This window comes from Haemaphysalis longicornis, unplaced genomic scaffold (assembly GCF_048455015.1).
Source record: "Haemaphysalis longicornis isolate Haplotype H1 unplaced genomic scaffold, Haemaphysalis longicornis Haplotype H1 scaffold_1, whole genome shotgun sequence".
NCBI classification, from domain to species: Eukaryota; Metazoa; Arthropoda; class Arachnida; order Ixodida; family Ixodidae; genus Haemaphysalis; species Haemaphysalis longicornis.
In genome coordinates, this window is record NW_027526203.1 from 452,438,780 (window position 1) to 452,466,363 (window position 27,584).

The 27,584-nt window shown below is 49.1% G+C and overlaps 1 protein-coding gene across 1 annotated transcript in view; it reads right to left on the reverse strand.

Annotated features, from left to right (window-relative positions):
• Nucleotides 1-27,584, reverse strand: part of LOC144156049 (atrial natriuretic peptide receptor 1-like) — a 116,331-nt gene that overhangs the window by 78,872 nt on the left and 9,875 nt on the right. Inside the window, exons 2-9 of the mRNA XM_077687829.1 lie at nucleotides 6,814-7,113; nucleotides 5,409-5,636; nucleotides 4,954-5,094; nucleotides 3,970-4,104; nucleotides 3,776-3,911; nucleotides 2,988-3,079; nucleotides 2,703-2,847; nucleotides 2,272-2,492 (exon numbers count right to left, since the gene is read on the reverse strand). Of these exons, the coding sequence (XP_077543955.1) occupies nucleotides 2,272-2,492; nucleotides 2,703-2,847; nucleotides 2,988-3,079; nucleotides 3,776-3,911; nucleotides 3,970-4,104; nucleotides 4,954-5,094; nucleotides 5,409-5,636; nucleotides 6,814-7,113 (1,398 nt within the window). The remainder of the gene's footprint in view (nucleotides 1-2,271; nucleotides 2,493-2,702; nucleotides 2,848-2,987; nucleotides 3,080-3,775; nucleotides 3,912-3,969; nucleotides 4,105-4,953; nucleotides 5,095-5,408; nucleotides 5,637-6,813; nucleotides 7,114-27,584) is intronic.

The following is a 27,584-nucleotide window of genomic DNA, read 5'->3' on the forward strand; positions in this document are numbered from 1 at the left end:
CCGCGCTATCGACAACGAAACGCCCGGTGGATGAATCTCGAACCTTTATTTATCCTGTTTATTTTGTATCTACTTGACCACTGAACTTATCTTTCAGTTCGCTTTCCGCGGCGGATAAAGTAGGCGATTTGCAAGGTTCATAAAAGAAATTAGCTCAATTTTTTTGCTGTCTACTTTCTTACTTGAAAAAAAAAGACAATACTTACCGTGAGACGCACTAACAAATGGTGGACCACCAGGGTAACAAAATGGTCACCCAGGGAAGGGTTTAGAAGAAGAGGAAAGCCTTAACTGTATGGAGGGACAAAATAAGGAAATTCGGAGCCAAAGATTAGACTTGGGCAGCGCACCACACCAGCAGGTGAGGGCCAATGGGAGAGGCCTTCGTCCTGCTGTGGCCTAAATTGGCTGTAGATGATGATGATGATTATGAATACGTCCCCAAATTGTGTTTTTAAAGCGCTTTTGAAGAAATTAGAGAAACCGCTTTCCTTACACTGAGGGTGCGTCTCGGTAAACAAAATCACGACGGGCCATCGTATAGAAGCCAGCCCCCTCGCCCCCCCCCCCCCCCCCCCTTTCCTCCGTTAAAGAATCGACTGCACGCCATCACGGGCGTGTCACCGATCCAGCAACCTCGCATGAAAACTCTCTACCACTATCAAAAATTGGATCCAATTCTACAGAAGGACAGGCGATATTGCAAGATAAGTTCACTGAGAAAAGTTCCAATATCACGAGAACACAGTATACACAGACTCCGGGATGTACGAAAGAAGGAGGCAGCAATTGTCGTAGTTGACTTCCCTGGAAGTCTTTTGGTGACTGCATGAGGTCGCGTAAGTTGGAGCTATCTACTTGGCAATCCGACTATCGGAAGCATCGAAAACAAAGAAGCTTTAACACCATTACAGGCTGCGGGGAGACTACCTAAACGCTTCGGTAACATACTCCAATTCACAATGAACAAAGTTAACAACTTCACCTGAACACTTGGACAGAAGGATCTGGAAGAGAATGAGGCGCCGAGCAAGAAGCACGCGAACCTACACGCCGTGCGCCTTGCAGCCACGACTACCGCACTTCCCTCGCCGAAAAACTCTAGAACGTCTCATAACCCCATGCCTAGGAACACGATCTTCCTCCGTGCAACAAGGGAGTCTTAATGCCGAAGAATTGCAAACTGTGTGGAGAATAAACCAACACAATATGGGCAAATTAGATGTTAGGTGGGAACATCAAACATTACCTTAGAGCTCTGCTGAATTTGGGGAACATCCACCCTCTTCCACGAAACCTAACCATGTACAAGGGTATGATCAGGGGAGAGTAACACCAACATTACATGTTCCACTTCCATCGAAACATGGGAGGCAGCTTTGAGCAGCTCGTTACCTCAAGATCAGCGCGAGCTGATCGGGAAGGCAAGGGAAGGAGCTGCTGCAGCTGGGTCCCTAGACTTCAAATTCCACCTTTGAGCTCTATAGAATCTCATTACCTCCTTTTCGGAAACCCGAACTATTTCTTCCTCAACAAAGATTTGCGCCCTCTCTATATCGTCGCAACAAGCACAGACGTTCCATTCGGCATAGACATTAGAGAATAAGCACAGCAACACTGCCACTGCCAGCTTCTCGCTCAAACTGACCAACACCCTCAGCCGCAACCTTTCACGCGCACATCTTCAACCACAGAAGCACAGAGGACCTCTGTCTTTCCTGGGCCACCGCGATTAGACACCCTTGCTGCTAGTCTCTCTCTCCGCTGAACTCCAGGGCTAGTGAAGCATAGATCGTAAATGCAGCAATTCCGTTCTAAAACGCCCCCTGTGAGTCGAAGTAACGCTATCGCGTCCTGCATCTTAAGACCCGAACATAGATGTCATCTGAAACCTTTTATTGTCAATGCTTTTTCTGGGGTGCTTGCGCATTCCTTAACTCGCTGTATTCTTGCGTGATGAAATATTACATTAGTGCCTCCTTCATTCTTCAGCGCACTACATTGGCAAACATTATGCGGCGAATGCATATCCTGCACTATACTTACCCGTACACTGGAAACCCTCAGGCATGCGCAGAGGCTGGTTGAGGTAGCTTGAACCAAGAAATAAAACTAGAATCGTTTAATCGTAAGGAATGTACAGAATTTTCCTGTTTTGATGGCCATACGTAGCCGTTACCTCACAGAGGATTTGCTATGGATTGTAACATATCGCGTGTGAAGAGATAAGCAAATCGCGTGAACGACCCGAGAACGGAGGCGTTGACTTACAGGGGAGCCCTTGGACAGGCCGTCGTCGTTGGTGGCGAGGCTACTAGCAGACTTCGGGCTTCTCTCCGGAAACGCGATGTCCTCCCACTTGATGCTCCACCAGAAGTTTGCTAGTTGCGTCTCCAGCTGCACCCTCCGGTAGAACAGGAGGGCGACTATGGCCATGCCGAAGAAGCTCAGCACTGTCACCAGCGTCACCACGATCAGCAACGTGGGGGACTCTGCGACAGCCCGCGGCGCTCTTTGCATTGTTTGCTTTTTGTCTTGACGATTTCGTATTATCAAGGCTCAGATCACTGGATAGGACAAGCACACTACTTTTTGACGACATTATGCGGGATGAAATAAGCACTCGTGCTAAATCCTCTAAATGAGTCGTGCACGCAGACACGAAGACAAAGGCACAAACACAAAGGCAAAGCCGCGCGTACCTTTTCGCTGGCAGTGCGGGGCGTCCCCCAGGAAGCCGCATTCGGGCACGTCCTGCGGTGGTTCCGTCCTATGGCCTGGCCAGTAGATGGTCGCATTCTCCACCGGCACCAACACCTGCCGCGCCCCATGGTAGACGGCCACGGGCTGCGATCCCATCCCGCAAAAGAATAACGTTGCGTACGCTTGTGAACGCACTTCGCATAGCATGCTCGGAGACATGCTGCGGGCCCATTTAAAGACCCAGAAAATTTTTTTGTCTCGACGGAAGTATCTGTGCAACGCACCCGCATTTCAAGTGTGGCAGGGTCGAGAGCCTTCAGCGCGTATTCAGCGATGCGATCCCCGTTTGCATTGAAGTGGATCTTGCCCGTCAGTCCTGCACCGGAAAGCAGCTGTAAAGAACCTGCTTCTATGCGGACACAACAAATAAACATCCCTCGCGTCGGCCGGGAGTGTTCGTTCAGACTCGAGCTAGCTCATGCCAACGTTTGCAGGCAAATGACATATGCACGCGCTTTTCCACTCCCCGGGAATAGTCAGCCAGTCTTAATATCCCGTTGCACACAAAAGTACGCAAATAGTGCAACCCTAGTCGGTCACGCAGCACATTACGTTAAACGTTTGCCTTTCCCTGTGATCTCGCTGGTGTTGCGTCGAATCCACCCAGACGCCGGGAGATAGAATAATGCATATAATCATATAGATTCCATCTACTCCAAAGCTCCAATTGATGGGAATTCTCCGGCCACACGTAAGTTCCAAAAAATGATCAGACTTATGGGGTTAGAAATTTGCGTATTCACAGGGCGAAAATATTAAATGAACGGAACGCCAGGGACTTACGTTTAGAGCGTATAAATCAGTTGAAAAATACTGTATACACTGCACTGAGGCTAGTCACTTTGAGTTAGCCGGGCAGCTACATTCACACGGTGGACGATAAGTATGGTTTGAAGTGCTGTTTTTTTTTATTGAGTCGACATCTTGGAACGAAACCTCCAACGTTCCAAAATACTTTTGCGAAACCGTTATACGGTGCTATGAATATTACGAGCGAGTGTAATCGCGCTACCGTATCGAGTGCTGTTCATGATGAGGTCGATCAGCGCCCGGCCATCCATGGGGTCTCCGCCGCTAGCCAGCGTCTCGTTCAGGGCCCAAGCATAGAGGTGGACGCAGTCGTAGAACCCAGCGATTAGCACGTTCACCTGCGACACACAGCTCGTGTCAGACACGTTCAAAGAAGCTCATGGCCTTCCATCTTACAATGGACTCCTCGATGGTGGTGTTGAACTCCTTCCGCGAGTTTCGCACCACCTGGCGCACGAACTGCTTGTACTCGGGGCTGGTGGGAATCTTGAGGGACAGTATCATCAGGGCCTCGTACATCTCGCGCACCTCCTGCGTCCGCGCAAACCAACGAGGCCTAACAATGTGTTACTGCGCTGCCTAATGTGGCTCCGCTACGTGCATTCGTACCATTGCCGTAATCACCTGCGTAAAAAAAAAATTAAAGCGCAAGCTTTCTTGGTGGGACCGATGGCGTCCTGTCAAAAAGCTAATGAATTTCCTTATAGACCGGTTGGTCGACCGAAAAGCTCGGATAAGATCTCTAGACACACAGCGTGTGCGAAAAACCGGGCTTCAAAACGGTTACTTCAAAATCGCGAAACCGTAACGGTTCTATGTAAGACAATACACGCATCTATCATGAAGAGAGAGTACAGTAGCATACCTGCATCTCATAAAGCCCGTATCTTTATGCATATAGATCGTTCGTAGATGCGTGCACTTAGTGTGCGAAAAATCGTCGCATGGGTTCGTTCTTCGTTTGCGATTTGGGTCTTTGAAGGTTTGACGATGGATTGGACGCAGTTTTCATGGATCGGACGAAGCTTTTGCGCTCCTCTTAACTTTCGTTGGGGATGGATGGCAAAGTTTTTTTTTATATCGAAGCTGTCAGTGCGACTAGAAGAATTCGAAAGCGTTGTACACATCTCTTCCGGTGCTCTGGTAGAACTATGTGATGAACTGAGTTTAAGTTTGGAAGGAATAGGAGACACCAAGAATTATGTGCGGAGAAGTTTTCAGACTTGATTATACTCACTAGCAAGGACATGTCTGGCTAGCACCATGAGACCTGTATAGAGCCGGAATGTTTCCCAACGTCGCGTGTATCGAGCGCGCAGCCTGTGTATTGTTTTTCGTCTCTTCTCTGACGCGCATGAAACGAGCGGGTCGTATACAGACCGTGTTTCGGGGGTCTCCTTCCTTGTACCAAGAGAACTCTCCGAAATAGCGCTCGTTCTTGTAAGGCTCGGCCGTGAGGAAAGCAAAATGGCCGTCGTTCATGCCCAAGTCGTGAGCGTCGAGAAGCAGCTGGCGAATGACCTGTTGAAAAAAATGAGGGCAAGAGCTACAAGATGGGGCCAATGCGAAGTATCAGTGCACAACAATGCTGACCAACGCTGATAAATTTATTAGCATATGGCAAGATGCTCACCAATGGCCGGGGGACATGCTGTACCGGCACGGGTACACCGCCCTTCCAGACATGCTAATCACTCCCCTAACTCACTCACTCACTCACTCACTCACTCACTCACTCACTCACTCACTCACTCACTCACTCACTCACTCACTCACTCACTCACTCACTCACTCGCTCACTCACTCACTGATCTAAAAAAGCATGATCCACTGACCTCGCCATCACCGGCTAGCAGGAAGACCCGCGCGTACGAGCGGCCCTCCACCAGCAGCGAGGTATAGTTCACGGATGCGCGACTGGAGTCGAAGTCTCGAAATACGGCGCGCACGCCCGTGTCCGGGTCGGAGAACAGACCCTCAAACGCCCGCCGCAGCTGCCGGAAGAAGGACTGCGAGCTATCCGAAAGCACCACCAGGTGCCGCCAGCCGAAGTGGCGCAGCACCTGCAATGCACCGCCAAGTATCATTTTCACCACAGAAGCTATTATGAGTTTAATTCGATTCGATCAGTTAATTTTTGCGTAATGTACTTGACACAAAGGTAATGAGACAAAACGTTGGCAAGCATCTCGACCGTGCCGCGGGTTGTGCTTTGACGCACTAGGGAAATCAGGTCCATGCCGGGTTTTTCCAACGTGGTTTTTAACTTTGGGCATGAAACGTCTGGCTTTCCGAATGAATGAAAGCAATGAAGATGGGAATAAGAAGTTATTACATATCGTTTTCCCAAAACTATCGCACGTGCGTTATGGAGAAATAGTGGTGATGATGGTATTCCCGTGTTCGAATAGAGTGAGCATAGCTGGAGACATCAGACAGGCACCTGATTGTCATTATTTGTCCAGCATGAAATGACGTCTCATAGTGAAAGCAGCAATCGTTCTAGGAATGTAAGGTTTCCGGCAAGTCCGCTAATTGTTCGCTTATACTTCGTATTGCTAAATTGTACGCGCGGGAAAAATTTTAGCGGCATAGGTAATCTGCCAGAGTAGCGTTGTCGGTTTTAAAAAGTAATTGAGTTAGAGCAAGTTAGGAGCTGCAGCTCTAGCAAAAAGATAGGCTTTGCCCAGCTTTGGTCTTTATTCCAGCTTGACTGTGCCTTTTTCCCGACCACAACGTTCTGAATTCGTTATTTTTCACTTGTAGAGGTTTGGCTGCCGACCGAGGCACTGTCGTTTAATAACTAATAACAAAATGCGAACATTGGCGATAATAGTTGTCACTATTCCACATAAGAAAGTTATTAAACAAAACATTTAGAGAATGTTTTCTAAAAGTATTGCCCGCGCACTACAACACACTCCCTCTCCACCCTACGAGCGTTGAGAGAAGTAATGTAGTGCTACCATTAGAGTAGTGAGCATGATTTTAGGCAGGTATTGATTTCCATTCCTGTGTTTAAACTCGACTGCCTTGACAGATACCGTACAGTGGATGAATGCTTCATCCACTGTAATCATCAGTGACTCGCTCTTTGTGAATTGTGGCCAAGAGAGAGAGGAAGTCGGGGAAATGCGAGACAAGCCTCGAATCGAAGGCTAAAGCTTGGAGGCCCCTGTGGCTTCCCCTTCCAGTAGACAACAAGAGTTGACGCATGCAGAGCCCCCTAGGGAAGCGTACCTGCAGGAAGGCGTCCCGGAGCGCGTTGATGGTGAGCGCGAGTCGCACCAGCGTGCCGTAGATGGTGCGGTCCTCGAACTGGGCGCCGACGCCTGCGGCCGTGCAGACGGGCACGTTCCAGTGCGAGGCGAGCCGGCCCACCGAGTCGACGGCCATGGAGCAGCCGGGGCCCACGAACGCCGTCACGCCGCCGCCCAGGTACTCCTCGGCCGCGTAGTTTCCCGCGTAGTTGTTGATGCACGACGTGTATCCACGGCGGCCCACCAGCTCGAACGCTATGTGCGGGTACAGTGCGCGTACCTGCGCCAACCAAGCGCCTTGCTGTCGGGAACGGGGGACATTTCTTCCACTTGTTGAGTTACGGCAAGTGGGGCGGACCAGTCTCGTCTTTCTATTTTTCTTATAAACGAGGAAAACTCGCTGCTTTAAATTAGGCACCGTGGGCTTATCAAGTGGTTCTACACCGCGATGAGATCGCTTCTCCACACGGCATCGAAAGCAGAAAATCTTGCCAATCTACTCAGTATGCGATTTGTCCACACACACAAAAAAGTGAATTGTGGCGGGGCTTTACTGACGCAAATTTTGATTTTGGCATCGTGGAATGCCATTGTGCAACCACGAAGTCTTTTTAGCCAATTTGAGGACTGGAACTCCGCGTTACCTAGAGTTACTGCTTTCGCCACGGTGATCGGTCACTCGGGCGCGACCTCCAGAATCAGGTTGTAGTACGCTTAGGCTGGTAGCGTCGAAAAAGCTACAGACAGCTTACGCAATTACCGAGATAGCAATGATATATTTGGAAGCTGGAGGGAAGGGGGGGGGGTGTAGTTTCGCGATCAGCCTCTTCCTAGCCCATTGTCAACTCTAGCACTGTTAAGCCTAGATCACGTGACACTCCCACTCCTGTTCATTCGTCATTCTCTGGCGAATCCCCTTTCCAACACCTTCTATGGTCACTCTGTATCGGCCCTTGTGCGATGGTGCACCCGCGCAAAGGCGCGAAAGCGCGGTAGCATAGCAGGGGCCGGCTTCAAGAGCAGGGTTAGTCCCGTCTGACGTCATCCCAACACCAAACAGGCATGCCGCCAGAAACGCGAGCCACTGTTGCACTCGACTTGGTACACTTCGGTTACCGGTACAACAGCGCAAAGCTCGTAATGCAGTACCAAGGCTGACGTAGGTTTCCCACAAATGCTTCCAAGTCTGGCTTGTAATATAAAAGAGAGTGCACATGCAGTTAACGTATATTTGGGCACAGCGCACAATTATAAATCGGGATCCGAATTTTTAACACAAAAGTGTTTTATTCCCGGATTTCCGAAGATTTCGTCATATCCGTCACGGAAGTGACGCCAGTACAACGAAGCAAGTGGCCTGTAAAGGGTGCACCCCTGCACACAGGGTCTTCTTGCGGAGAAGCAACCTTTAGTACTAAGGAGTAAGGTTTTTAGGTACCTATACTTGAAAAGCGTGGACACGCAGTGGTTAAGGAAGACTAGAAGGCTGACGATGAAATACGGAAAGAACAGCGGAGAATCTAAAACAGCCAAGGTAACCAAAAAAGAGGCAAGGCAGATTGGAACGAATAAATGGAAAGAAAAAATGGAAGCTAAAACGTCGTTAGAGCTGTACAGGGCTGAGAAATTGAACATCAGAAAGGAAAATTTCTATGATAATTCCCAGGGCAGTGTTTTGCTTTTTGAGGCTAGAGCAGGTTGCTTGCGAACTAAGAGGTTTGTGGGGAAGTATTCACAAAATGATGGGGTATGCGTGGTTTGCGGAAAAGAAACAGAAACTATGCGGCACATAGTGTTAGAATGTGAGGGTATCCATCCAAATCGTCATGATGGAAATATTAGGCTTCCAGAAGCCCCAGGATTTAAGGGTATCACAGAGGAAGTTAACTTCAAGGCTGTCGAGGGGACGAAAAGAAGATTAGAATGCTGGTGGACGAAAAGCAGAGAGGGGAATATTGCGTAGGACAGTTACCACCTGTAACAGAAAAAAAGTACTTTGTGCCTAATAAGCTTTTTGTGCCTGCCCTAAGCAGGGTTAGTATTAAACCAAGAGTATAAAACATAGGTATATTAGTCCTTTTTGGTAAGATGACATGTCATCACCCCGCTTCAAAGGGGAAACCAATAGCAATCATCATCATCATCATCATCATCATCATCATCATCATCGTGCAATCATCATGATCATCAGTACGTTATACTTAGGGTTGTTTGTATTCGGATTTTATATTTCAACACGAAAGTGTTTTATGCCACGGCGGTCATCCCTATGAAAACGTTTTGCGCCATGGAAACGATACATGCATGGAACTGGGGCCATAAATTTTGCCGTGGGTGAACGCGGTTATGCGAAGTTTGTCAGGTGATAGCTCGGTTTTCGCGCAGAGAGTGCACAGTGTTACGATTCAGAGCGCCGCTACCCTGCGCGCGCGTGTTGCAAGTTTGGTGTAGCGCGGAGAAGTTTTCGTGTGCTTGGAGGCAAAGTCCGGCTTCCTCAAACATGCTGCGACAAGCCGGAGTTCATCCGCCGCGCGGGCCCTCGCTGGCGGTAAATCCCTCCCTTGGTAATTACAAAACAAACTGTTCAACCAAGGTCGTGTTGAGAGTTGAATCTGCGAGTGGACGCCGCCTGCGGAGATCTCTCCTTTCCTCCTCTCTCAGAACCAACGTGCGCCAGCTATCACGAGACCGGAAAAGAGTGTTCGTGTGTGTCTGTGCTTTGTTCGGGCCGTGTGCAAAGCACTGGGAAGTTGGTGGAGTCTTTGACGCTTCTATGTATAAATTCAGCACTTTCAGTGATGGATCCCAGACCGCATCGGGCTTCCGTAAGGAGCGCTTCCCTGTCCGAGTCATGCTGCAAGCTCTCCCGCAAGGGTGCTGTTCCTGTATCGTCACTGTTCATCTCTCGCCATGCAGTAAAACAAATAAGTTTTGCTCTCGGCTCTTTGTCGTCAACACCAAGGGAGAACTTCTCGCCGCTCTTCCACCACGCTACCACTACATGACGGAGGCGAGGGAGCTCGTTACTGGGACGCTTTTGCCAATGTAACAGCAGTGAACACACACACCCAACAGCACGGCAAGAAAAAAGAGACGCTGATCGGCGCTGTTTGTACGAATGCGCAGTGAACTGGGAGGCACTCAGCACTTTATTGTGTAATTTTACCCTTAACCCTTACCCTTAATCGCAATGCTTCTCTCCACAAAGTCCCGTTGGAACAAACGAGTGATTAGACGCTTTCACTGCGCAACCGCCCGAGGCACTGGCATCACCTTGGCTGAGCTTGAAAGTCAGATTGACGCTACGATCCGTTTTCTGGGTTTGTACCATGGAGTAATAGAGCTTTTTCTCTGAGACATCATATTTTAAAGCGAAGCTTTGTATGCCTCTCTGCTGGCCCTGTAGGAAAGTCAACTCGCTGTAGGAAAGCCAACTTTACACAATGGGGTTCACAAATCGATTATGATGATGATGATGATGATGATAAGAGAAGAAACATCAAGCACCTAGAAAAACGTTTCCCGTCGTCGGAATGGAACTCGGGTCCCTTGCGCTATGAAGCCGATGTCTAGCGATTGCGTCATTCCGACACGGTTGAAGCAGTTAGGATTTTTTTAGTTTGACTGACTCAGCTTACATGTGAGAACGCTTCTAGTTTCCACCATCTTTCCCTTAGATGAAAGGGGCTTTGAGTTTTTTCACTGCGCGAAGCAAAGGTGGTCACAGAGAAAGTTGACAAGACCGGCGCTTTCCGGTGTGTCAGCTTCGTTTTGCTGAACGCTAACTTAAAACCATGCCAACCTGCCCGCACTTCATCGCCGTGATAGTTCGCATACAGGAAGCTTTAACTCTGAATGCTACGCTTCAAAGATTGTGGGTTCGCTGACCATCTCGCATGTTTTCTGGATGAATCAGTGACGCCCTTGATTGCCTTTTCACAAGCCCCCTTGTTTCCAAATTCAACCAACCGAACAATTTCCTCTGGAGCTCTGCAGCTGTATATTACCGTATTTACTCGCATAATGATCGCACTCGCGTAATGATCGCACCCCGGAAGTTCGTCGTCAAAGTATGACTTTTTTTTATATTTCCCGCGCAATGATCGCACCCTGAACTTGCCGCAGCCATATGTCGTATGTGTGCCAAGTCTAGAGGACGATGGTCGTGCTTATGTTAGTTCCCTCCTCTTTCAAAGCGGACATGGCTACGTTATTGCCGCGGACTTGATGATATTAGCGATATCGGCAAGCGTGAGTTCATTATTGGTGCGGAAGAAACTCTCCCTAAATGCACATAATGTACTCACAAAGCATATAGAAAAACGCGCTCGGCTTGCTGTGTCGGCAGCCGTGTCTTGATGTCCCACACTGTGACAGCAGCAGCCACTTGTTGGTCGACCTGTTCATCTCACAGCATACTCGTTCCGGCGCGTTCCGTAATGAAAACAATGCATTTTGCATCACTCGGTCTCATTCGGTGGTCAGTGGAGTTTTTATTATGTTTTTATTTGTTATGTTTATTATGTTCATGAGTCTCATCGCAAACATTCTCACCTGCAACTTGCGCCTTCTGCGCTAAAACGTTTTCCCGAAAAGTTTACCTCGCCTAATGATCGCACCCCTAACTTTGCATCATATTTTTGGGGAAAAAAAAAACTTCGATCATTACGCGAGTAAATACGGTAATTTTCATTTCACTTTTTCTTGCAGCTTTTAATTTTCTTTTCCAGAATTAAGCCGCTCTTCTCCGCTCATCTTCGGGCCAAGAGACAGTAATCAGCACATGCTAATTTCCGGACGCTGCAGTGTACCCTGAGTTAGAGGCGAAATCTCTTGCGGTTTTTAACACGCCAAGCGGATCTTAGTCAATAAGCGGTGTTATTTTTAAGAGGAGGGGGTATGGTGTCGCTCTTATGATGTAGGTTTTTCGGGGGAAAATTTAGCTCGGCCGTTTTTTCGGCTTTATTGAAAACAAGCTAACACAAATCCCATTACGTGTGCCCGTCCCGACGAACCCAACGATTCCAAGTTTCATTAGGCTGGTTACGTCAGATGCGCCTTTAATCGTGGTTCCCTATTTCTCGCCGTTTCCCGCAATGCACCGAATTGTGAGGGCAGACAAGAGCTGCGACAGTTGCTCTAGTGAACCTATTTCTAAGAAAATTGCGCTGCGTTTGCTCGATAAACCGAAGCCAGATTCCTGCGTTTTCGAATAAATTTCACACTGCGAGGAAATTTTTTTGCGGATTCGAGTTTGCACAAAAAACAACCGTTACGATAAGTTTACAGAACAATTCGAATTGTTCTCTTGTTTACCCCGAGATTTTCAGCTAACTATCTTTGATTCAAGCATTGAAATGTGGTTGCCTCCTGCTAAGGGTTACGGGGAAAGCGGAAAAACCGATGAGGATCCCCCCCAAGTCCGGCACATAACTTCGGATCGCCGCTAGCTCAAGATACACGAGGGGAGTAGCGTATCGTCCGCAATGCTCAAGCGTACTTCCCGTAGGTCAGCAATGCGTGATGAACGACACAGCGCGAGATGGACGACTAGTGAAGGGAAGAGGAGGTTTCTTAGGATCAAGGAGATCGTACACTGCATTGTCACAGTCGCTGTGACCTCGATTTCGTCATGGGTTTGCTTAGCCAGAATTTATTATAGTCCGCAAGTCAGTTCAAATGGTCAAAGCAGTTCGTGAGACATTGCGTCGTCGGTGCTTACTGATTGGGACCGTTTCAGTAGTGAGGTGTAGCTGAATAAATATTTGGTGATTTATTTAATTGCAAAGAGGCCCACCAAATACTAGCGTGGCGCTGATTCTTCTGTCCCATCCCAGTACTGAAAAATATGTTTCCCAACCAACTTGTGATATTTTTTTTTCTGCTGCCCGCCATCTCTAGAGGGAGAAAGAGAACACATTTTAATGAGCTCGAAAGTGATAGTGAGCTTGAAAGTAAGGGTGGAACCCTAGTTCGGGAATCCATGCGTTTCCCTAGCCGTCTTGGCCCGCCATCGATGAACCTGGCGACGACAGATATGCATGGTCAAATTTTCGCATCAAACTAAAATCACGAACACCGATTTAAAGAGCAATATACATACGCGCTCGCAAACAACCCATAGGTTTGAAAAAAGTTGCGGGTGACATCTACGTTTAGGTCTTAAGATGTATGGCGCGATAGCCTTACTACGGCGTGGAGGGAGCGTTTTGAATTCATCTTTTATTCCTGTTGTCCCGCGTACCGGCGTTTTACAATGTAAGCCTAATGTTAATATATCCCCTGTGATTGTGCGACTGCGTGATTGGGGAGAGAGAGAGAGAATAACTTTAATGAAAACCAGCGATGTTAGCCGAGCCGTCGGGCTGGCTTGCTACGCTAGATGAGAGAAGAAAAACAAAAAGGAAAAAAAGAGGAAAAAAAATGTGAAAACGAAAAGATGTCATTTGATGCGGCCAAAATTTTCAATCACAAAACTCTGTCCAGTTCTGTGCTCCGAAGAAACTCTAAAAAGAGCTTTGATTGCACGCGCAGCCTGACTGGGACCCGAGCATGGACCCAAAACAGCCCTCAGCTCAAGTCCCGCACCAAACTGCCTGCACAAAGATAATATGAGTTTCTGTCTGTGCACGGTGTACTTTGGACACACGCATATAACATGATGGATGTCTTCTCGTGAATCACATCTAGAACAAAGAGGTGAAGATGCCTGCTGGATTTTGTACAGGTAATGTCCCGTGTAGGCCACATTCAAGCGCAGCCTATGCAGAATAGCTTCCTCGCGCTTGCAAAGTGCAGGTGGCATTCTGAACGTGCACTTGGGATCAATCTCATAAAGAGGTGCGTATTGCTACCTTTCATCAATCCAGATAGACATCTGCGCATTCCATGCGGTTGATGAGGCGAGTATTGCCGCATCCTTTCTCGTGAATGGGATCGGCACAGCTTCAGTGCAGAGACTGTGGGCAGATGAGGCGGCTTTGTCAGCTGCGTCGTTGCCGGCAACTCCGCAGTGGGCAGGAAGCCACTGCAGATCTACGCTGTGTCCCCTTTGTATGGCTTGTAAGTGCAAGAGATTGATTTCCCAAGCCAGCTGTTCTTTTGGAAGCGACTTCAAGCTTTCGAGTGCTGACCTGGAGTCTGTAAATACAGCCCATTGATTGGCCGGCTGCTTTAGAATATACTGAAAAGCAGAGCGCAGCCCAGCCAGCTCAGTAGCTGTCGTCGAGGACTTGTGGCTCAATAGGGCGCAGATGGTAGTGAGCGACGAAGGAATCGAGATCCCTATCGGCGACGATGTAGCCGTCACTGAGCCGTCAGTGTACACATGAGTGTGGCCTTTGTATTGGTTGTTAATATGCTCCAAGGCAAAGAACTTTAGACCCGGGGCTGGTATATCCGCCTTCCGCTTAAATCCAGGTACCGTGGTGACAATTTTCATAGGAGGGAATAGCCACGGAGGGTGAGGAGAAGAGGCTGAAGGCTGACCCTGGGAGGGCTCTGCTGCTTCTCTGTATGGTCATGCCAATGATTCTTACGTGACTGTGTTCTGAGGTCACATGCTGGCGTATTTTTAGGTTTTCTGAATGGTCCGCATGGCGCCATTCATCGTTTACCAGAAATAGCTTGCGGCGCTGTCGGCCCCGAAAAATTCGAAAAATCATTTCAAAAGTCTCGCAATTAGAAGACATATGCACAGTTTTATTTTAAAGCGAAGCTTTCTACCTCTACCAGCCAACGATTCTTTCGTGGCGTGCGGGACAAGAAACTCCCAACGCGGCTGCGGAGGGAAGGGCGGTTTTCACTCACGGAGCACAGCTGTAGATATTGCGGCGAATCTACCGAGCGTTCCCCGCGCGCTCGCGCCGGCGGGGACATCAGCGCGACCCGGCTTTGTCGTCTGCTTTAGCAACGGTTGTTTTGGGCCTGTTTAGGTGCAGCTTCGTGTCCATTGCGCGCTGCCTTCGCACGGCTTGAATAAATTGTTCGACAGCACCTCCTGGGTAACCCGGACACGACGGAATTAAGTGGTCGTGCGGCAAAGATACATTAAAGATTGGTTTCCAGGGAACGAAAACAAAATGTAGAGACTACGTACTGTCCGCTAGAAAAACACTACCTTTTGCGCACTGCTTGCCACGAATGGGACTCCGTTTTCTAAATTGATGAATACCAATTCGGCTGTGTTTTAACAGGTATTACAAAAGGCGAAAGGGGCAACTGGTACTGGTAAATAGCGATTATAAAAGTTCCCTCAGCTTTCTCGCAATTCTCAAACTTACTAAACTAACTAGTTTAAATCGGTATAAATGGGAATCACTAAGCTCGCATGCCTAATTGTTTCGGTGTCCGCGCTCGTGTCACGCGCTGATGTAGCCCCGAGCTAGCACATCGGGATGGCTAGGTACCGCTGTCTCAACCTTCGAATGACGCTCCTCGGCGTTTTCTTTCTGCCGACGCACGTACGGGCTACAGCGGTCGCGCCCGCCCCTCTAGCCCGGCCGTGGCCGACGCTTCTGCGTTCGGGACGCCGCTCCTGCGAATTCTAGGTAACGGCAGGCAGAATCTTTAGAATCTTTGTAAATTCAAATGACGTCGCATGCGCAATTGTTGTGGGTGTTGTTCGCAGCTTTGCTTTCCAACCCCCATCACAGCGTGCATTGGAGCCATTTTTTTTTTTCTATTGCGACACATTTTATTTGGTTTCTGGTGTTAATCTAGGTTTTCCAGGGATCTAGTGTGTCTGGCGCTAATCTTTTGCAACTCTCTTTCTTTAGGTAACACAATGTTAGCGCCGGTATCAGTATAGGTTGGAGAGGGGCTTTGGTAGCATAAGTTGCGGGCACAGCTAGCGACTGTATACGTGCCGAGCACGCTGCTGTCTAGGGTGCGTATGACTTTACTGCGCAGGCAATCGCGTATGTTTTCTTTCGTCTCGGCCGTAGTATCATTGTCCTCCTTTCCACAATCTATTTGCTGCACTGCCGGTTCGGGTGAGCCCTCGTATCTGGCTGCCTGTGTTGTAGTTTCCGGTTTGCAGCGGTGAGGTACTTCCGTTGACGCTTGATGAGCACGGTTGATAGCGGACGGCTAGCAGGCACGGACAAACCGAGGAATGAGGCCAATAACGCTATCGCGCTAAAATGCTTTCCGGTACAATTTGCTTGCGTGCGTGCGTTCGTGCTTGTGTGCGTGTGTACGTGTGTGTGTGCGCGTGGTTGAGCGTGCGCGTGTGCGTGTGTATGTAGAGTTGCGGTGATTAGATACCGCATTTTTTGTGTGCGCTTGTTGCGTTTAGTTGTGTCTCCTGGAAAACAAAATGCCAATAAATTTAATTAGCCCAATAAACGATGATTCACTAACCACTTTTATAAATCGTTTTCTGCGCCTGCAGGGCGTAGCCAGGTGTTTTGTGCCGAGTAGAGGGACCTTCTTTGGATTTGCTTTGGTCATGCAAGACCGTAAAAATGTAGTTAAATCGTGCCAACGAAGATCACAAGCGGCCTAGAACGATTTGTCACCTCCTTCGAGAACGGAGGCCCACACGGAACATTTACTTACATTGACAACAGAGAATAATAAAAGTTTGGACATGAAGCTCCGGTACACTTAGGTTCGCATGGAACTCGAAACCCCGCTAATGTTTACGGACTTGGTTCTCGTGAAGGAACATGAGCCATTCGTCGTGTGTTGCAGTTCTGTTGTTTCCTCTCAGAACGTACTCCAAACACGAACGCATGAAAAATTGAATCCGTCCGTGCGGGAACGTTAAATTCTTACTCCCCGGCGGACCTACCACTCCTAGCAGTCACGATGTAAAAGGGCGTATGAGCGCAGGAGGAAGGCAAACGACGTTAGGCAAACTGCCTGGAAACTCGCGGCGAAAATATTAACGGACGCCGGTCATAGTCACAGGCCGCCTCTTTATCACATGGGCGGCCTAACGCGTGCAGAAATGTCACTTCTGGTTTCTTTTGTCCCCAAAGCCGGAAATTTCGGGGTTGTCAACTAAAAGCAGAGTCACGATTTCCAAGTGCAAGTAACGGGACTTGTCGGCCATCTAAACGGGCTTTCATTCTTTTCATTCAAACCTGTGATCAAGGTAGCTATTAAAATAATTACCAATTTATTAATCAGGCTGATTACCCTGTCCGTAATTAATTGTCTGTCAGTCTCTCAACCGCGTGTTTTTTTTTTAAGAAGGCTGTGAAAAATGCACTTCCAATCTGCTTACAGTTTTATTTAAACGCCCGTTGTAGCTGAAAAATGATAATCTGTTACTCGGTTGTTCGAACGCACTACTTGAATGTGATGTGGCAGCAGACGCCACCAGCAGTTTGTCGAGGCAACATGCAAGCGTGACTCCCGAGAGGAGGTAAGCACGTTACAAAACAGGCATCCCTCGGATCAACACTGAATCACAGACGTTGCCCGAAGATATTTCATGCTACCTCAAATCTCGGCACAAGACCGTTTTTTTAATCCACGATCAGGATACGACCAGCGCGGCCCTCTGCCAAACCCTCTATCTGGTCATCGGCCGCAGGAAAAGCCGTATACGTGCAACGACTTGTGGCGCAATCAGGTACTTTTTACAATGTCCGGTCGTGTTCCCGCGTCTAATCCACCCTTCTCCGTCGAAGGCGGGGCATTTAAAGGTCCGTATATCGTAGCTTACGCTTTTTTTACGGGGGATTGGAGCTTCTAGGTCAAGCGGCATCGTCCAATCACTGCTCCGGGCGTGTCGTCTCCCGAGGGTGAAGCAGCGCTTGGCGGGGAAGCTTGCCCCTCAGGGTTCCGGCAATTACCTCGACCGTAAATCAGCCGCGCGGCAGCGATGGGACCCGCGAGGATTGTCGTCGCGGCCGCGGATATTGGCTCATCCCGATGGCGGGGAGAGTGCGCCCAACGCTGCAACGGCTTAAGGCGGCCGCCGTGTTTCTCCGGGCCTCACAATCCACCTTGCCTGATCCGCCGCGTTATTTTTAGGCAGCCCGCCGCGAGCTGGCGCTTGTTCCGACCGCGAGAACGCGCTCACCGTGCGAGTGGCCGAGGTAAAGTTGCGTCACGTGCTCGTAGCTTGCTTAGAGCCTGTACTTTTCCAGACGCCCAGCCGTGCGTGCTACCACGAGCCCTAAAATGTTACGCCTGAAAAGTCGATGTGCTCTTCTCGTTGCAATGTTTCTTTTGTGCTTATTCTGTGTTGAAGGGACGCTAAAAGGTGGAACAAGTTGGCCTGTATCGGTGGATTATGGTGCCGAGAATCTGGAAACACCATCGCCGCACAATTGTTTGATAAGGCAGAAAATGGAAAAAAAGTGTGAAAACGGTTGGCGACACCCCGTACACTTTTTGGCTCTGAGATTTGTGACGTCACAAAAAATAGTGAACGGCGAGAGTTCATTGAAAAAGCAGCTATAAATGTTTGTCCAAAATAAATAGTTCGTAAGCGCTTGATCAAGTCAAATAAATGTGAATAAAAAAAATCGCGCCAATCCACCTCGTGAATGTCGTTCGAAAGCAAAGCTGTAAACGGCACCCATTACGATTACCCATGCGACGTTACTTAAATTCACTCACATCGCTGTACAAATAGTAAAACCAGAGAGAAGTGAAATGCACTTAACCACACCATTTATTACTTCAGAGATATTCTTGGTAAGGTTAAATCAATGCATGATGCATTAACGGTGTTTGGTTGAGTTGTATTGGTGTAGCACAAGAGTGTGAAACTTTTTTTTATAAAATCAAAGTAAGCTCCAACCCGGTGTTAGACGATCTGACTTCTCCGTCTCTGCGCCGCGGACGGAGGCGACGAGATTTGCGGCAGAGAAGGAGCAGGAGGAGGAAGAATACTTCTGTTCAGATTTCTGAACTGCCCAGAGTGCCGCCCTGGGGAGTGATTCCTTCTTCTGTGGGGCCCATATGGAGTCCGCGCGGCCTGTGTTCTGTCCACCCGCTGAAGCTGGGTAGGTAGAGAGGGCCTGGACAGCAGCATCTCCCATTGCTCTTGTTGGGTAGTTGACGGAAAGAAAGGAGGGCGCTCAGGGTTAAAGTCGCACACTCCAATTACGGGGCGTAGTGTTCCTACTTCTGAGCAAAATACACATTCAGCGTCGTAGCGATTCGGATGCATTAAGTGAAGACGCGTAGGCTGTGGGAAGGAGCCCAGATTGTATGAGCCGTAGGGTAGTTTGTTGTTCTCTGGAAAGGTCAGGGTAAGACGAAGGTACGGTCTGTCTCAGAATGCTGGGTTATCTCCCTGAACGTGACAAGCGGGCGACTGTCCTCGTGCAGCTCCATAGCACGGGAGGTAAAAGCGCAGGCTTGTTGGGTGGTCGTATTCGTTGCCCTCCATTGAAGCGTGAGGGGGTGTCCAGATGAGCTGAATGGAACAGTTTGGGGAGTGGTTTTTTAGCACGTGCAGTGCAGGTCAGGACACCCAACCCAACTGGTAATTCCAGTAGGCTTTCTGGGAATCGGTGACTACCCTCCTGGGTAGTCACCGCCTGGTTGAGTGAGAGCCAAGGTGATGGCTGCCTCTTCTGCTGCCGTCATTTCTTGGGTCCTAAGCGAGGTACACGCAAGGAGGTTGGTTCTGGAGGTAGCCACGATGATGGCGTATTGCTGCCCTCGATGTTTGGAGGTGTCTGTGTAGATAACTGCATGATTCCCACCGAGGGTGGTGTTTAGCGCTTGAGCGCGTGCTTTTCGGTGACCCTGGTCATGTGAGGGGTTCGTATTTTTAAGCAAAGGGAGCATCTTTAGTTTTAGTCGCCAAGAGTCTGGGAGTACGTCAAGCGGAGTGACAATCTGGGCTGCCCAGCCAATCTGGTGAAGCATGCGGTTACCCTCTGCAGTTCTGAGTCGGACCTTCTGGTTAGAAAGATGGCCTTCTATCAGCTCTTCCACCGTGTTGTAGAGCCCCGTGCTAAGCAGACTCTCTGTGGACGCACTCATGAGAAGACCAATGGCTTGCTCGACCGCCTTTCTAATCATTATATAAAGCATCTCTATGTCTTCCTTGTCGAGAAGAAGACAGGGGGTTGACGTAAGTGACTCTCGAGAGGACAAAAGCTTCAATTAATCGAAAGGTACCGGATCCTTTTAGGCCCCGGTTCTTGGTGGCAACTCGCCTGATCATGTGTATGATTTGATTAATGCTGTTTTTGAGGCGCTGCAAGGAGACGTCACTCTTAGTGTTAGCCTCGAGATGTAGGCTGAGGATCTTGATGCTGGGGCTTGGAGTGATGGCCTGGCCATCAAGGAGCATTTGAATGTATTCCTTGATTTGGCGTGAGGGCAGACGACAAGGAACTGTGATTTTTTACGTGAACACTGGAGGCCACCGGCTTTAGCACATTGGCCTACTAGAAGTGAGATGTCATGCATTGGTGTGAGCTTCCTTTAGTTTTTGTAACTCTCAGCACATGAGCAAGGTGCACACAGGGCCGCTAGACGGGCGTGAGTGGTCGCGTGACGCTTTCACGTGGCATTTAGCGAGAACGCATGGGGTAAACCCGTAGATGTGCTTGGTGAGTACACCACCTGTCTTCCCCGTCCTCGCGTGGGCTCGTAGCTAAATCGGTAAGACAACGGGCTCTCTCTTTGTTGGTCTATTAGTTCCAGGCTCGATTCCCGGCGGTGCCAGTAAATTATTTTATTTGTTCGCTGGAGTTTTCTGGTGACACCAACGGTCGCGAAAGAACCCTTGGGGGGTGGAGGTAAAAAGCTTTGCTTTTAAAGTTTCCGTGACCTTGTCTTATCTAAAAGACACAGACTGCAGCTTTTATACATTGCGAGACCGGCTGCTACGCCCACGTCGCAGGTCAGTCATATTGCGTGGTCAGTTCATGCTACGTGGGCGCAGCGGTGCTTAGGCGGTATGCGCTCGCCTTAGTGTCATTAGACCTAATAGGTAACGCCTTTCATTTTGGGAAAATATGATGATGCAAACGTTGATACCAAAATGTAATATCAAAATAAATATTTGGAGGAGCATGTTCTTTTAAGCCTGACTTTCTGCCAAGGGTTTGTATTTTTTCATAAACCAGCATTGGCTCTTTGGTCTAAAGTAATAAGAACTGCAGCTATGCTTTCACTTTCTATAAAAAAAAGGCTAAACAACTGCATTAATCCCCGTCTCTACTCTCTCTCTACTACCTCCAAGCTTTGTCGACCACACCATCAAGCATAGGCGGGTGTCATGCCCGCCCCTTCCATCTTCCTGGCCATGCCCCAAGGTATCCATCCGCCCTTGAATTCCAAGTGGTCAGTTTGTGGATCCGCCTGTGATTGACGCAGAGCTCTAAGCAGCTCGAACAACTATACCGCGGCGGACTACCACGAACTACCACGGTGCGCCGCGGCACCGCGGAAGTCCCGTCGTGGCTTTGCGGCGTACTTTCTGGTCGTTGCACACTCCTTCCAGTTGAACGTGAGAGAAGAAATTACGGGAGGCAAAATCCGCTTGAGGGGGTGTGGGCTGGTGGAATCCCAACCATTGCATGGTACTCAAATAGTACTAGCGCATCAACCTCCTTATCAATGAAAATTTAAGCCTGAACGCAAAAAACTTTACAGATGACATCTACGTTTGGGTTTTCAGATGGAAGATGTGAGAGCGTTTCTTCGACGCCCAGGGAGCGCTTTGGGACGGAGTTGCTGCATTTACGTTCCATGCTTCACGGGCACTGAAGGTCAGAGCAAGGGTTTTATACGCCGTGGACCTGGAAGAGACAAAGGCCCTCTGCGCTCCTCTAGCTTAAGATGTGAGCCTGAAAGGTTGATGCCGGCCTTGGGGTGTTGGTCAGTTTTAACGAGAAGGCGACGGTGTCACTGTTTCAAAGTTTTTATTCTCCAATGTCTCAGCCGGACTGAACTTTTTTCTTTTTTGATAAGAGAGAGAGAGAAGATCTGTGTTGAGGAAGAAATAGTTGGGGTTTAGGAAAGGGGGTAAAAGATGGTGGTGGGCTCAAGAATGGAACCTGAAGTCCAGGGCCCCATATGGAGTAGCTCCTTCCCTTGCCCTCTCAATCAACTCACGCTGATCTTGATTGAGGTAACGAGCTGGTCAAAGCTGCCTCCCATGTCTCGATAGAAATAGAATATGTAATGTTGAGTTGTTCTCCCCTTGGACATGGCTAGGTCGCGTAGAAAACGGTGGATTTTCCCCCGAGTTTAGCACAGCTTTAAGTTAATATCTGATGCTCCCCCGATAGAACATCTTCACCCGCATAAATTTGTAGATACTTGCGCTGGTTTATCTTCCACACTGTTTTCGATTCTTCGGCATTGAGATCCCCTTGCGGCATGGGCAAGGATCGTATTCGAGGCGCTCAACGTTTTTTGGGGAGCGGAGTGCGGTAGTCGTGTGCGTGGTCGCATGGGGTAGAGTATGTGAGTTCGCGTGCCTTTTGGTCACTGCCTCGTTCTTTTCAGACCCTTGTGTCGGTGTTCAAGTGACGTTAACTTCCTTCACTGTGGATGGAAGTATCTTACCGAAACATTTAGGTATTCTACCTTAACCCAACAGTCTATTCCTCTTTGAGAGTCTGTATTCATGTTTACGCTTTTATTAGACACTGCCGCTAGTCGGACTGCCATGAAGATGGCTCCGACATCCGCTTCTTCGTTCCTGTATGAAGGAGGGCTATGCAGTCACAAATATTGCCTAGGTAGTCAACCACGGCAATTGCCGACTCGTACTTTCGTACATCCCGGAGTCGGTGTATGCTGTAGTCCCATGATTTTGCAACCTTTCCTCGAGTGAACGTGATCATGCCATATCGCCTGTGCTTCCGCAGGTTGTATCCATGTTTGTGGTCAAGGATCGTTTTTATGCGGAGTCGCGGGATCGGTGGCATGGTCATCATGGCGTCCAGTCATTTCTTCGTTTCTTTTCCCGGGGGTGTCCTGTGTTCCATATGATAGCCCGTCCCGATATTGTTTTCTCAGCCGGGGCCCCGTTGGTACTACGAGGGTGGTTTCTCTTATTTCTTCAAAGTCTCCATAAAGACCCAATTTGAGGACTTTTCCATCATCAACATCTTATTTAGGTCAACTGCAGGACGAAGGCCTCTTCCATTGATCCGCTCCTGTCGTGCGCTGCCCGAGTCCATTGTTTGCCTCCTAATTTTCTTATTTCGTCCCTGTAGACCCTTCTCTGCGTGTCCAGTCTGTTGCTCTGGTTGTCCACCGGCAGTCAGTTTGTCTCACGGTAAAAATTGGGCGGTGGAGGGCTGCCTGATTTGTCGTTTTGATGGGGGTGTTTATATAATTTGCATCGGTTAGGGTAAGTGTGTGGTACGCTACGCTCTGCGATATCCGGCTCGTGATCACTGGCTACATGCGTCTTATCGTATCTTCTTCTCGCATTCCTGCTCTTCTCTTGGTTAGGCGTTTCATAATGTGGGTAATCGGTTAAAGGTTTTCTCTGTTTTGAAGATTGTGAGATCGGCTCTGCCGCTTGACTCCGGAGCCGGGCCGAACATTCTTACGTTACTGTTCTTTGGGAGGACACCCGTACCTATCTTTAGGGTGATTTTTAACCTGGCCCCTTGGCGCCACCCGTCGTTCACCAAACAGAGCTTACGGCGGGGACAGAATTGCGGGAGTATCGAAAAGTAGTTTCAAATTTGTGTAATCAGACGCCATAACTGTCTCTTATTTTAGTTAGTTCTTGCTCATAACCTATGCCTTCGTTTATTTTTGAAGGACCGGCGTTAACCTTCTGCCCCATGGTTCTAGTTAGGCATCCCAGTGTTGGTGACGGCATCACTTCCGACGGAAAACACGGCGTGGTGGCTCAGTGGGTAAAGCGTTGCACTGGTGAGCCCAAGGGAGCGGGTTCGATTCCCGGCCGCATGGCCGTTTTTCTGATGGAAACAGAAAACAAAAACGCCTACGTGTCGACATTTCGGCGCACGTTGAAAATGCGCAGGTGTTCTATATTAATCCGGAGCCCGCCACTACGACGCCCACGTGTGGTTTCGGCACCTAAATTACCGGAAAAATATTTTTTTTTTTTCAATTTCCCGTGCTACCACTGGCGTATAATCGAGCTTCCCTGCGCAGGTGCGACACCTGTTGACAATGCGTGTCCTTTCTTTCGTCTCCGCCATAGTATCACTGTCCTCCTTGCCACTCTTCAGTTGCCGCTGCGCCAAATTCCAGATTCTGGCGAGCCCTCGTATACATGGCTCCCTCAGTCGTGGTTTCTGGGTGGCAGCTATGACGTGTTTCCGTGGAGGCTTGATGAGCAAGACTGATAGCGGACGGCTAGCAGCGACGGGGGAATCGAAAATGAGCCTAATAACGCTATCGCGTCAAAAAAAAAAAAAAAAACGAAGGACCGTCCTTTGTTGTTTACGTTCAAGCTGAAATTAAGACCTCCACATCCCCAGACTCTCGACCCCAGGCAACTCAGCCCTTTCGGGAACACACTGCCGCCCGAGAACTGCACTTCCGTGCATTCCCTTCATCAAGGCAGGGCGCTCTGGATGGCTGCGGTTCCATCACCTCCACCTCCAGCCCTCTGGACCCGACTTACAACGCTACCCTTCGCGCATTACCCTCACACATGAAGGACCTATCCTCTTACCCATCCCTCTATCACCAACTGCGAAGCGCACATTTGGCGCCGGCTTCAGACCTGCACAATCTGCAACCACACCGCGCTCTCATATTTACCCTTCCCTCTTCCAATACAATTGTCTGAAGTGCAATATCTACGCCTGTTCACACAAATTTAACCACCTTCCCAACCCCTCACCCGAGCAGTGGGGGGACGCTGTGACCAGTTCGGCGCCGGTGCTTCAGGAAGGCCATATGGGTTCGGCCCTTCCCATCTGTGCGAACCCGTGGCCTCCTGGGGTTCGGAGACTGGCCACACTCATTTTAGGGCACAGCCCTTTGGCGCCCATCCCTGGGCTCAGCCGCGTCGGCGTCGTCGTGTCGGGGCCGAGCGAACGATGGGAAGACCGACGAGTGCAAGAAAAAGCGAACGATAGGAAGACCGACGATTGAAAGAAAGCAAAGGGGCAGAGTGCCGTGAAATTGGGAGGGGAGGGCGGTTTGCCGTTGCGGCGCGAGCCAGCGCTCACCAAAAGTGTGCAGTGGGGGAGGGGAGGGGGCTGTATGCTGTGCCGGGTGTAGCCCGAAACAAGCCATTCCCGTTCGAACCCGTCCCGCTTGAACCCATTCCCGAAACGCCCTTCCCGTTTGGCCCGTCCCATGTGCGCCCGTTCCCAAAACACCCTTCCCGTTTCAACCCGCTCCCAAAACGCCCACCTCAAATAGTTCACATAAGTTTCTGAGCTCGCAGTGCGCTTTTAGGCCTCCAAAATTGTGCTGGGCGAGGTAGTATTGGTTACTGAGTAATGAATACAACATATTTTACTCTTTTCTTGCCTAAATATTTAGCGCGGGGCAAATTCTATTTCATCACTCTAACTCTACTCGGTAGATGGCGCCACCGACACATTTTATTTTGAAAGCTTTACAGGTGATGACTACAGTATTCTCAAAACAACTACAATTATTGTGAACGCTTCACCCGAAAAGTGAAATATTCAAGCTACTTTAACCGAAAGCAAGTACATATGAGCAACAAAATTTTGCGTGATTTGCTTTGAGACTAATTCATCAGATGTCGCTATACTTGTGCCGCGGCGGCCGGAATACGCAAACCGCAAACGGTGTGCTAAACCGTGTCCTACCGTCTTCAGCGGAAAACGGAAACTCCGGCTCCCGGTAACAAGGTAAACGGTGACGCAAACACGTAACGATATGCTAAAACTCTCTATTATAGACGGATAACTACCTAAATGTTTGCTTTTGCTTTTTCACGTACTGCGTGCCCGCCTATGTATTATCCGTAAAAAGTACACGCAAGAGAATACAGCTGGGGGTGTTCTTAAAGGAGTACTGACACGAAATTTTCGTGTTACGTTTTTTTCGCTGCTATGCGTGCCTACCAGCCCACTAATCATAGAATGACTGATTAGACGGTCGAGCGCAGCGTAAACATTCATTTACGGCGTCGTTTATTCGTGCCAGTTTCGGTTTCGACTGAAAAACGCCGAGCGGCCGCCATAACAGGATGTATCACATGACGTCACCATTCTTGCTGCATCGCTGCCTCTCTGGAAGCGCGCGCGAGCGAGCGCACGCGCGCGCCCAGACCGGCCGAGGTCTTCGCCGTCCCCACAGGCCCGGGCAGCATGACGTCAGTCCCAAAACCATGACGTGTACACACGCCCGAGCAGCGCGCGCCAACCACAGCCAGCGCGTCGGCTTTGTCACGGGAGCCCCGACGTCGGCAGTTTGGGGCAAGTAGCACATGATGTCATGTCGGTCCGCTCTGGGCTTTCTCGTGCGGGCGAAGATTAAAATGGATTTTAAATATTTTTCGCTGAACTGTTGCTGTTGAAACTTGCTGGGAGATATCTGCTGATAAAAAGGAAGTGTTTTACATAGTTATCACCGCTTTGAAATTTCGTGTCAGTACTCCTTTAACGCCTGGATGAAAAATGTGTGCGAACTATTTCCTCCAAGCAAAAATTTCAGCTTTAGACTTCAATGGCCATTCTTTTACAGACATTTGCATATAAAGTGACCGCTAGCCGCACATTCAAATGGATCGTACCACTGGATTGGCCCATAATAGTTACCGCTTCCATGACATACGTTTTTTCTGTAGTTAGCAAGATCTGGTAATTATATTTCGCGAGATCTTTTTCCTGCGTAGAAATAAAACAGTAGCCCTGTATACCCCTAATAAATTAAGAGTTACGTTTGTTAAAACACCCAACTTCATTCTCGGCAGATACGGGCGCTACAAACTGGCACTGCGACTGCGAAAAGGTTCTATTTTGTTAATTCTCGTCCCTTCTTTTTTTGTATGTGTTGCATATAAATGCATGTGCATTTGTAATACGCAACCGTAGGGACTGGAACCATCACCGCTGCCGCGGAGTACGCATGCGAGAAACACGTTCCAGACCGTTCGACCAACGCAGAAGCAAACGGAAAGGCGTGGTTTCAGCTGTAATTCACCAACGCTGTACCAGGTCGGACGTAACGCAGCAACCTACAGGTTGTTTTTTCAATGGCGCCGCGTATCGTAAAACAGACCATTGCAAAAACGTTACAGGTTAATAGGGCGTCTGCATACTTTGGCTTTGCCAGCCGTAACGTTTTTTTTTACAGTGAAATACGTTTGATGTAACTTCAATTTAATTTTCTGGTTACGGCGGACGCAAGTAACTTTTGAATTTCGGTTGCGTCTGGCGTAACTCAAACATGAGGTTAAAATACAGTCGGACTCAACTTTAATTTAAAAAATCGCACGCCTCGGACCGAGTCCCCCGAGTCGAAACTGGGTTCGTTATTCCGGGAAGGGGCTAAATGGAAAAAATACGAAACGGGAAGGACGTTTTGTACCGGGTTGAAGCGGCAGGGTACAAACGGGAAAGTTCAAATGGGAACGGGTTCAAATGGAAGCAGACGAAATGGTATAGGACGTAAAGGGAAGCCATTTTGCGCCGGGTTGAAACGGGTGGGACCAAGCGGAAAGGGTGAAATGGGAATGGGTTCAAACGGGAACATTCCGCTGTGCCCGCACGAGGCGCTCGACGGCGCGACGCTTGGCGAAAACGTGAGGGAGGCGTGCGCGTCACTATGATGTGCGTTCGGTTAAGACGCTGTTCGCGGTCCCTTCCTCAGACACACTTCGTGCTGCCGACGCCG